This window comes from Oncorhynchus tshawytscha, linkage group LG09 (genome assembly GCF_018296145.1).
Source record: "Oncorhynchus tshawytscha isolate Ot180627B linkage group LG09, Otsh_v2.0, whole genome shotgun sequence".
NCBI lineage: Eukaryota > Metazoa > Chordata > Actinopteri > Salmoniformes > Salmonidae > Oncorhynchus > Oncorhynchus tshawytscha.
Window position 1 is genome coordinate 54,698,772 of NC_056437.1, and position 12,331 is coordinate 54,711,102.

The 12,331-nt window shown below is 41.4% G+C and overlaps 1 protein-coding gene across 3 annotated transcripts in view; it reads right to left on the reverse strand.

Moving 5' to 3' along the window:
- Positions 1 to 12,015, reverse strand: part of nsg2 (neuronal vesicle trafficking associated 2) — a 35,508-nt gene extending 23,493 nt beyond the window's left edge. Inside the window, exons 1-2 of one of the 3 annotated variants that reach the window (XM_024432553.2) lie at positions 11,801 to 12,015; positions 11,227 to 11,394 (exon numbers count right to left, since the gene is read on the reverse strand). In XM_024432553.2, the coding sequence (XP_024288321.1) occupies positions 11,227 to 11,355 (129 nt within the window). In that variant the 5' untranslated portion in view covers positions 11,356 to 11,394; positions 11,801 to 12,015. Of the gene's footprint in view, positions 1 to 11,226; positions 11,395 to 11,789 lie in introns of all 3 variants that reach the window. The other 2 variants (XM_024432554.1, XM_024432552.1) reach the window with 2 other exon arrangements.
- Positions 12,016 to 12,331: the final 316 nt, after the last annotated feature.

Sequence of the window (12,331 nt, forward strand, 5' to 3'; positions counted from 1 at the left end):
AAGTACTAGGAGCTTCTCCTGAGTCATATAATCCAAAAAGGACTGTATTTGCATTATGATTTACATGGATCAAAATGGCTAATAATAAAGGATGGGCACGGTTATTCAAATATCCAAACGGACGTTAGTATTTGAATACTTGCAAGAGTATTCATTTTTTGAAGAGAAAAAAAAATCATAGACCTATTTTAACAATGAAAAGGCTTTATTGTCTCAATTAAATAAAAATGTTATGTGACATTGCTACACACAATAAAACAACAAACTTTTGAATATAGTTCTTATGACGTGGGCCCCATAAAAAGACAAGAGCTGTGTTCGAATACCCATACTAACAAATTGTATACTACATACATAATGAATATATACTACCTTCTATATACTATTAGTTCATTTTAGCATACTGTAAACGAACGGTATCCCTTTCAGTTGAGCGTACTAGCACTTCGCCTGTCTACCGGAAGTTGATGCTGATGCTATTGTACAATGTATAAAATAGTAAAAATAAAGAAAAACCCTTGTATGAGTAGGTGTCCTAAAACTTTTGACCAGTAGTGTATAAATATTTTTTTGGGGGGGGCTGTTTTTGCAGGTTATTTTGGCATTTATGTGTGTCACATATCAGTTTGCAAACAATGTAAAATAAGTATATACAGTTGAAGTCAGAAGTTTACAAACACCTCATTTAAACTCAGTTTTTTCACAATTCCTGACATTTAATCCTGGTAAAAATTCCCTGTCTTAGATCAGTTAGGATCACCACTTTATTTTAAGAATGTGAAATGTCAGAATAATAGTAGAGAGAATGATTTATTTCAGCTTTTATTTCTTTCATTTCTTTCAGGCCTCTTTGCTCACACACGCTTTTTCAGTTCTGCCCACAAATTGTCTATAGGATTGAGGTCAGGGCTTTGTGATGGCACTCCAATACCTTGACTTTGTTGTCCTTAAGCCAATTTTGCCACAAATTTGGAAGTATGCTTGGGGTCATTGTCCATTTGGAAGACCCATTTGCGACCAAGCTTTAACTTCCTGACTGATGTCTTGAGATGTTGCTTCAATATATCCACATAAAGGAAAATTATCTATGGTGCCATCTATTTTGTGAAGTGCACCAGTCCCTCCTGCAACAAAGCACTGCCACAATATGATACTGCCACCCCTGTGCTTCACGGTTGGGATGGTGTTCTTCAGCTTGCAAGCCTCCCCATTTTTCCTCCAAACATAACGATGGTCATTATGGCCAAACAGTTCTATGTTTGTTTCATCAGACCAGAGGACATTTCTCCATAAAGTACCATCTTTGTCCCCATGTGCAGCTGCCGTAGTCTGTTTTTTTATGGCGGTTTTGGAGCATGTGCCCCATGTGCTGAGCGGCCTTTCAGCTTATGTCGATGTAGGACCCGTTTTACTATAGATATTGATACTTTTGTGCCTGTTTCCTCCAGCATAATCACAATGTCATTTGCTGTTGTTCTGGGATTGATTTTCACTTTTCGCACTAAAGTACGTTCATCTCTAGGAGACAGAAAACAACTCCTTCCTGAGCGGTATGACGGCTGTAAGGTCCCATGGTGTTTAGAAATTGGAAATTGCTCCCAAGTATGAACCAGACTTGTGGAGGTCTACAATTTTTTTTCTGAGGTCTTGGCTGATTTCTTTTGATTTTCCCATGATGTCAAGCAAAGAGGCACTGAGTTTGAAGGTAGGCCTTAAAAAAGATCCACAAATACACCTCCAATTGACTCAAATGATGTCAATTAGCCTATCAGAAGCTTCTAAAGCCATGACATAATTTTCTGGAATTTTCCAAGCTGTTTAAAGGCGCAGTCAACTTAGCGTATGTAAACTTCTGACCCACTGGAATTGTGATACCGTGAATTATAAGTGAAATAATCTGTCTGTAAACAATTGTTGGAAAAATTACTTGTGTCATGCACAAAGTAGATGTCCTAACCAACTTGCCAAAACTATCATTTGTTAACAATACATTTGTGGAGTGGTTGAATAACTAGTTTTAATGACTCCAACCTAAGTGGATGTAAACTTCCGACTTCAACTGTATCATTGAGTTAATAAAGTCACATTCAAGCATGGTCTCTTTTTTGTTTTCTTGAGTAAGGCAGCTCCAAAATGCAGGTGTTTCAGACTAGATCAGTGCTTTCTGTGGTGGTGGGGCAAACCAGCAGAAAATACGGAGCGTTGCGCCGTGATTGGCTCAGTGTTCTGTCACTCATAGGTATACTACATCACCGCCAAGTCTAAGGGGAGACATCGAAAATTCGAGCCCCTTGGGTGCTGCCATAGAGTTACATTAGAAGAGCCAATCCAAGAAGGCTCAGGGTCATTGGCCACGGATAAAATGACGTCAAATCACGTTATAGGTACAGTAGCTTTGATTGGGCTGATCATGTCAACATCATACTTTCAAAACCTTAGCTAGCAGTCATCATCATGAATCAAGTCGACAATCTACTAGAAAATCATTTTTTATCCTTGTCATATGAAGAGAAATAATAAAGAGAAATTATAGATAAAACGTATCGGTGCTCAACGGCCATTGGACATAAATTCAACAATGAGTGATGGTCCCAAATTTGGTATTAAGGGGCTCTTTTTCAAGTTTAAAATGATAAACGTTCAACATTGGCCATGCGGTCAATGAAGCATGATTTGTGTCGCGCTCAAAACAACTTTTAACTCGGAACTGCGAAAACTTCACTTCAGTGAGTTCAAGACAACTGGAAAGTCGGAAATAAACAAGCTCCGACCCAGAAAATATGTTTTGAACGGTCACCCAACTCAACTTTCTAGAGCTACGACCTAAAGATCAATGACATCATTATTCAACCTTGTTTTTTTCAGAGTTCCCAGTTGTTTTGAAAGCACCATAAATCCAGAGAATGCCAGACTTTGATGACAAAATTTGCCCACGAAGGACCGCTGCACCACCTTCCTGTTCAAGTGAGCACAGCACAACAAGGTGTCCAAAAATGTATTGTATGCTGCTGCATAAATTATGTAATATGCCAGGGGGATATGTATACTTTAGCTATGAAAGTAATACTAAGTGTATGTTGTGTAGTAAGATGTTAGTAGCCCATGTGCCTCACCCTAATAATTTAGTAAATTTACCCCTCTTAATTTCACCTACTATTCTGACTTGGTGGTACATGTAGCCTATAACCTGTTTTAGAGAAATGTAATCAAAGATTTTAAGAGCTTTCATTGTCTGCTTTTACGCCCCCTTTAGTTATCCTATGGTTCTGACTTGGTGTACATTTGGTGTACAGGGAGAACACTGTAAGAACGGCCCATGTTTTGAATTCTGTCGCTGTACATTTCAAAAGTGCTAAACAAATAGTTATATTGACTACGTCCGTCCTAGCTCGCTCATTAATGTCTTAATTGAAATTACAGATTGCCTCTTATCCGCTTGTTGTCCCCTTATGCCATAGTTTGTACATCTCAATTGTCATTAGAAACCACATTTGCTTAAGCAAGTCAGCCATATCAGCTATGTTTTTTTTAAGGCAGTATATGAGGCTGAATTAACTGTTTTGCTGCCAGACAAGGCTCCGCTGATAGCCAGATGTAGCAGTGGTAAGAGGTTTGGACTGCTGTTGGGACGGTTTTATGTAGGCCCTAACAGTTTGTGGGCACCGTTTGTCACCGTTATATTGCAATTAATGCATTGTTTAGTGTTGTGTAGTGTAGTAGCTTTGCTGGCATTCATCCCACTTTTACTTAAATTTGCCCCACCAATATTTACATTTTAAAATCACCACTGGTGACGTCTTATTCTAAATCTACAATCTACACACACCAGCCCATAATGACAAAGCAAAAAACAGGTTCAGACCTTTTTTTCCCCCCATTGTTTTACTAATTAAAAAATAGCTTATTTACATAAGTATTCAGACCCTTTGCTATGAGACTCCAAATTGAGCTCAGGTGCCTCCTGTTTCCATTGATCATCCTTGAGATGTTTCTACAACAAATGATTGGACATCATGTGGAAAGGCACACACCTGTCTATATACGGTCCCAGGGTTGACAGTGCATGTCAGAACAAAAACCAAGCCATGAGGTCGAAGGAATTGTCCATAGAGCTCCGAGACAAGATTGTGTTGAGTCACAGATCTGGGGAAGGGTTTCAAAAAATGTCTGCAGCATTGAAGGTTCCCAAGAACACAGCGGATTTATCATTCATAAATTGAAGAAGTTTGAAATCACCAAGACTCTTCCTAGAGCTAGCTGCCCAGACAAACTGAGCAATCGGGGGAGATCACTCTGACAGAAATTCAGAGTTCCTCTGTGGAGATGGGATAACCTTCCAGAAGGACAACCATCTCTGCAGCACTCCACCAAGCAGGCCTTTATGGTAGAGTGGTTAGACAGAAGCCACTCCTCAGTAAAAGGTACATGACAGCCCGCTTGGAGTTTGCCAAAAGGCACCTAAAGACTCTCAGACCATGAGAAACCATGATTGAATTCTTTGGCCTGAATGCCAAGCTTCACGTCTGGGGGAAACCTGGCACCATCCCTACGGTGAAGCATGGTGATGGCAGCATCATGCTGTGTGGATGTTTTTCAGAGGGAGGGACTGGTAGATTAGCCAGGATCGAGGCAAAGACTAACAGAGCGAAGCACAGAGAGATCCTTAATGAAAACCTGCTTCAGAGCGCTCAGGACATCAGACTGGGGTGAAGGTTCACTTTCCAACAGGACAACGACCCTAAGCACACAGCCAAGACAACACAGAGTGGCCTCGGGACAAGTCTCTGAATGTCCTTGAGTGGCCCAGCCAGAGCCCGGACTTGAACCCGATCGAACATCTCTGGAGACACCTGAAAATAACTTTGCAGCAATGTTCCCCAATCCAACCTGACAGAGCTTGAGAGATTCTGTAGAGAAGACGCATGTCTGAAAATGTGGCCACAATCATAATGTGGACAAGTTCAGGACACATTAGAAATGCAGGTGTGCCAAGCTTGTACAGTGGTGTCATACACAAGAAGACTCGAGGATGTAATCGATGCCAAAAGTGCTTCAACAAAGAACTGAATAAAGGGTATACTTAAGTACATTTATGTTCTGTTTTTTTATTTTTAATACATTAGCAAAAATGTCTTAAACTATTTTTGCTTTGCCATAATGGGGTATTGTGTGTAGATTGATGAGGGGGGGGGGGAAAAACAACTTAATCAATGTAACCTAGCAAAATGTGGAAAACGTCAAGGGGTCTGATTACTTCCAGAAGACACTGTAGGTAGGGATAAAGTGACTAAGTAACGGGATAGATAATAAACAGTAGCAGATGCGTATGTGACGTGTCAAAAAAGTTAGTGCAAAAAAGGTCAATGCAGATAGTCCGGGCAGCTATTGGTTAACTATGTAACAAACTATTTAGCAGTCTTATGGCTTGGGGGTAGAAGCTGTTCAGGGTCCTGTTGGTTCCAGACTTTCTGCAACGGTACCGCTTGCCATGCGGTAGCAGAGAGAATAGTCTATGACTTGGGTGGCTGGGTCATCCTCTGATACCGCCTGGTATAGAGGTCCTGGATGGCAGGGAGCTTGGCCCCAGTGATATCCAGACAATGCCTGCCTGACTACCTCCAGAGGTGGGCAGGAAGATCTGATCACAATCAGATCACAATGAATCTTTTGATTGTCTACACTTGTCTAAAAATGTTGGCACAATCAGAATGTGGACAAGATCAGGACAAAGGTTGCATGTTAGAACCAGTTTTAAAAGGAGCTAGTGAGTTCTACTCTTCATATATTCAAAGACGACAAACCAAGTAGCCTATTCAAACCATCTGATTTCCTTGTGTTTCTTGAGCCATGTAATTTGCCATGTTCAGCAAACACAGGACCACTGTAAACACGTCATGAAATGAGCCTTAACTCTACTGTTTCAAATGTCAATAATTCCGCATTAAAAAACTAAATCTTTGGTATTTTCCAAGGCTGTATGCCCAATAGTCTTTATCATGCCCTACATTACTCTTCTCATATGTATATACTGTACTCTGTACCATCTACTGCATCTTGCCTATGCCGTTCAGGTATCAGTCATTCATATATTTGTATGTACAGTGGGGAGAGTATTTGATAACCTGCAAAATCGGCAGTGTTTCCTACTTACAAAGCATGTAGAGGTCTGTGATTTTTATCATAGGTACACTTCAACTGTGAGAGGCAGAATTTAAAACAAAAATCCAGAAAATCACATTGTATGATTTTTAAGTAATTAATTTGCATTTTATTGCATGACATAAATATTTGATCACCTACCAACCAGTAAGAATTCCGGCTCTCACAGACCTGTTAGTTTTTATTTAAGAATCCCTCCTGTTCTCCACTCATTACCTGTATTAACTGCACCTGTTTGAACTCGTTACCTGTATAAAAGACACCTGTACACACACTCAATCAAACAGACGCCAACCTCTCCACAATGGCCAAGACCAAAGAGCTGTGTGAGGACATCAGGGATAAAATTGTAGACCTGCACAAGGCTGGGATGGCCTACAGGACAATAGGCAAGCAGCTTGGTGAGAAGGCAACAACTGTTGGCGCAATTATTAGAAAATGGAACAATTCAAGATGACGGTCAATCACCCTCGGTCTGGGGCTCCATGCAAGATCTCACCTCATGGGGCATCAATGATCATGAGGAAGGTCAGGGATCAGCCCAGAACTACACGGCAGGACCTGGTCAATGACCTGAAGAGAGCTGGGACCACAGTCTCAAAGAAAAACATTAGTAACACACTATGCCGTCATGGATTCAAATCCTGCAGCGCACGCAAGGTCCCCCTGCTCAAGCCAGCGCATGTCCAGGCCCGTCTGACGTTTGCCAATGACCATCTGGATGATCCAGAGGAGGAATGGGAGAAGGTCATGTGGTCTGATGAGACAAAAATATAGCTTTTTGGTCTAAACTCCACTTGCTGTGTTTGGAGGAAGAAGGATGAGTACAACCCCAAGAACACCATCTCAACCGTGAAGCATGGAGGTGGAAACATCATTCTTTGGGGATGCTTTTCTGCAAAGGGGACAGGACGACTGCACCGTATTGAGGGGAGGATGGATGGGGCCATGTATCGTGAGATCTTGGCCAACAACCTCCTTCCCTCAGTAAGAGCATTGAAGATGGGTCGTGGCTGGGTCTTCCAGGATGACAACGACCCGAAACACACAGCCAGGGCAACTAAGGAGTGGCTCCGTAAGAAGCATCTCAAGGTCCTGGAGGGGCCTAGCCAGTTTCCAGACCTGAACCCAATAGAAAATATTTGGAGTGTGCTGAAAGTCCGTATTGCCCAGTGACAGCCCCGAAACCTGAAGGATCTGGAGAAGGCCTGTATGGAGGAGTGGGCCAAAATCCCTGCTGCAGTGTGTGCAAACCTGGTCAAGAACTACAGGAAACGTATGATCTCTGTAATTGCAAACAAAGGTTTCTGTACCAACTATTAAGTTCTGCTTTTCTGATGTATCAAATACTTATGTCATGCAATAAAATGCAAATTAATTACTTAAAAATCATACAATGTGATTTTCTGGATTTTTGTTTTAGATTCCGTCTCTCACCGTTGAAGTTTACCTATGATAAAAATTACAGACCACTACATGCTTTGTAAGTAGGAAAACCTGCAAAATTGGCAGTGTATCAAATACTTGTTCTCCCCACTGTACATATTCGTATTCATTCCTTTACACTTGTGTGTATAAGTTAGTTGTTGTGAAATTGTTAGGTTATATTACTTGTTAGATATTACTGCATGGTCGGAACTAGAAGCACAAGCATTTCGCTACACTCGCATTAACATCTGCTAACCATGTGTATGTGACAAATAAATTTGAAATTTGAAATTTTTTTCTATTTATCCAACCACCTTGGGGAAATCTACTGGCATGGCACCTAGTCCACTTCAACAACTCCATCTCCAAACAACCACAAAATATGTACTCATCTGACCCTCTACATGGTATATCTTAAAAACAAAACATTTAGAGGCGTGTATCAACCCATTGAGATGAGGAGTCAAAAAAGTTAGTGCAAAAAAGGTCAAAGCAGATAGTTAACCAATAGCTGCCCGGACTATGTAGCAAACTATTTAGCAGTCTTATGTCTTGGGGGTGTAAGCTGTTCAGGGTCCTGTTGGTTCCAGACTTGGTGCAACGGTACCACTTGCCATGCAGTAGCAGAGAGAACAGTCTATGACTTGGGTGGCTGGGTCATCCCCTGATACCGCCTGGTATAGAGGTTCTGGATGGCAGGGAGCTCGGCCCTAGTGATGTACAGGGCCGTATGCACTACCCTCTGTAGCGCCTTGCAGTCAGATGCCAAGCAGTTGCCATACCAAGAGATGATGCAGCCAGTTAAGATGCTCTCAATGGTGCAATACTTTTAGGGATAGGGCTTGGTCAAAAGTAGTGCACCAAATAAGGAATAGGCTGCCATTTGGGACGTATCCCATGACTTCCTGTCTGAATAATGCACATGAATCACTGCATCACTGCTACCAGGAGTAATGAGGTGAAACGGAAACTCCTAAGGAAGAATACCAAGATACAAAGCACCCAAATATGCTCTTTACGTTTGCTATATTCTTTTTGATGTTTTGATGTGTTCACTTTACTAAAAAGCACTGCAGTTATATATTGACTAATTTATACTGTACAGAGTAACATGGCATCCCTCATCCAAAAGGCTCTCAGATCTCTGGGCCAAGTGATAAGTCATCCAGTTCACTTTGGCAAACAGCAGCTTGTTCTTGAAAGAAGTGCAATAAAAAGGCCCGGCCTGGAGCCTCAATTCTTAAGATAATGATTTATTCAAAGTGCTGCATGTACCACTCTCCACTACACTCCGCAGGTCAACCATTTCTAGTCAAGCTCTGCTAGTTTCCCTGAAATCACTGTCCATCCAATCAAGATATTGGTGCCCCTGTAGGCGCATCCCCGGCCGTCCAGATGGGATCAAGGCTAATTCCTCCCCATTCCCTCAGCACTGGCCTACTGAGGATTGTGTTTATCAGGCACGTTTGTCTCACTGCTGCCCAGTAGCCCTGTGTAGCCCTGGTCCCACAGCCAGCAGTGGTTAGAACAATAAAAACATCTGTAGCTCACTGACAACTCCTCCCACACAGGATGACAGAATGGACTTAAACCCACAGTGTTCTTTTTGAAGGTACAATGTGTATATTATTCGGAGGGAGAGTAATGGTTGACTTTCCTTTTCGTCTATTTCAAACATCTTTTTTTTATACATCCATCTGAGAAATGTTTAAAGGTAATACAGGGACATTATTTTCATACAGCCAAGAAACTGAGAAAACATGGTACTGTAGCATCACCTCAGGCTTGGGAGACTTTTTACATACATGAGGGTGAAAATAGAATCTGCGTAAAGCAGAATGTGAACTGTTTCCACTGCTATGGCTTATCTGTATAGCCCAACGAAACCACCCTGTGCCCACTCTACTCACACCACTGCCCCCAGAGCTCTGAGAGCCTGCATGGACCACCTCTCAATCTCTGACAGGGATGAACTGGATACAAGAATGACCGTTCTTTGAGTGGAATCTGGAGACTGTAGCCTCATTTATATCCGGTTCTAATGTGTCCTGATCTTGTTCACAATTATGATTGTGGCCACATTTTCTTATCTGCTCCACTGTGTCCGCATCCCTCCCTATATGCAAGTTATTTGACATTCTTTCGTAATATTTATTTTGACACATATTGATGCCATAAGTCAATGATTTTAGAGGGTGGAATAACGATGATTAAAATGTTTTTACTGTCCAGATCCATCTACACTTGTAAGATATCCAGACACAATGCCTGCCTGACTACCTCCGGAGGTGGGCAGGAAGATCTGATCACAATCAGATCACAATGTATCTTTTGATTGTCTACACTTGTCTACAAATGTGGGCACAATCAGAATGTGGACAAGATCAGGACAAAGGTTGCATGTTAGAACCAGGTTTAAAAGGAGCTAGTGAGTTCTACTCTTCATATATTCAAAGACGACAAACCAAGTAGCCTATTCAAACCATCTGATTTCCTTGTGTTTCTTGAGCCATGTAATTTGCCCTGTTCAGCAAACACAGGACCACTGTAAACACGTCATGAAATGAGCCTTAACTCTACTGTTTCAAATGTCAATAATTCCGCATAAAAAAACTCAATCTTTGGTATTTTCCAAGGCTGTCTGCCCAATAGAGTCTTTACATGTTTTCTTTCTCCAACCACCTTGGGGAAATCTACTGGCATGGCACCTAGTCCACTTCAACAACTCCATCTCCAAACAACCACAAAATATGTACTTAGCTGACCCTCTGCATGGTAAATCTTAAAAATAAAAAATAAACATTTAGAGGCATTTATCAACCCATTGAAACTCCTGAATGGTGCTCCAATTCCTCCTCGGGGCGGGCATGGTTAAGACAGCAGAATCCAAGACGAGGGCTGAAGCACCACTCTGCAAAGGTGCCAGGGCTCTTCCCCTAATGTTTACTACAGAGGGTTCAGCCTGCATGGGGCCATGGGTTCTTCTGTGCTGCTGATCAAATAAGCCAAACAAAAGCCTTATGATAAGCTGGGAGCTGACAAATAAATCACAGAGGAGCATCATTTCAGCATATCAGCATTCACTCCTGAAGACAAACATGCATGAAATGACTTCAGTAGGTACTGTAGGCCTTGTGATAACACAACAAAGGATCTGTCCTTCACTCCTATGGAAAAAATAAATAATCTAAACTACTTTGATCATATGGAGCTGTTTTGATTGAAAATCGCTTCAAAGTAAGATTAAATTATGTGCATTATTAAACAATTAGAAATATCATCACTCATATCAATCACATTAACATATTCAGTTCAGTGAGGCAGCACTGGAAATGTAATAATCGAAACTGTTATATGGCTTTAGTCAATTCATGAATCATCTTGTGTAATAAGATGCAGCAGTCTGGTTCAAAAATAATTAGGGATGACATGTTTGCTGGTTTCCTAGAATGGATGATGTGCATCCCAGTTATAAACAACAAGGGCTTCTTTAATCTGCGCTTTAAACAAAGGAGGCAACAGGGCAATTGAGATGACAAAGAGATGGGTTTGCTGTTTTATTATGTAATGGCTTTGGCCATAAATCAAGGAGTGTGTGTGAATCAGAGGAAATCTCAGCAGACAGACAGTCCATTTTACCTTGTCTGGGGCTCCATACTGGAGATTACCGACATCCAGAGGGGTGATGAGCGGCACGTTTTGGAAGCCATCCTCCACACTGACCGGTTTAGCGCCTTTGTCTTGTAGATTACTCCCCAGTTTAACCATCTTTACCAATAGAAAAATAGTGCACTTCTCAAGCAGATGCTGTAAATATGACAGACACTGTTGGTTAATTGTACATGTCTAATTTATCAAACAATAAACATCTACTGAGCACGCAAATCAATGTGTTTTCTTTCAACATTAAATGACATACATCGGATTTGAATTTCAACTTTACAATTATACTTTTTTTTTTACAGTCTAATAAAACGCTCTTGAAACCCCGTTTTAATTTTCTAAATATTGGATAAATTAAATATTGGTGGTAACAAAAAAAAAGGTGGAAAATCGCATTTTCCAGCGCCATAGAGCAGGCGTCAAAATAAATTCTATATCCGTTCATAGGCTAACTGCATAGGGATGCACCTGCAGTAGCCTAGCCTAGACCATTCTTTTCGTCCAAAAACAAAAGAGCTCAAACTAAAACATCTACTTACGATGGACGCACTTGTATAAGTCCTTTTCGTTTCTTCGTCTGCTGTTTTGTTATATCAAAGACAGGATGCAAGGAGCAGATGCATGCAGGCAGACCGGGCAGAGTTGCAATCAAAGCTCAGCGATGCTGATGCAGGGAACTAGACAGCCCGATCGCTGCAGAGACTAGCGGGCTCCGTAGGCAACCCAGAACCCAATTCCAAACACTGCCTCCTCGCTTTATGCTTGCATCTGGCGCCGCTAGGGGGATTTTTGAATGAAATCGCACATTTGTTATGCCTGACTTGGAAAAAGACCACAAACCGCATTTAGTTGTGTTTTTTTTAGTCTTTATCGCCACCTAGAGACAAAGTTAGAACTGTGCCGTGTCTGTATATCTCCCTCTGCATAATAGTCTATCTACTGAAGGCTACATAGGCTTGGTAAAGAAGGACTAAAGTGCAAGACCGTAAAAAGGGGCATTATTGCACTTCAAAGTCCAAATTTGACAGATGTTTTGAGACATCAAAAGTGATTTAATGTCAAGAAAGGTCCACGTCCCAAG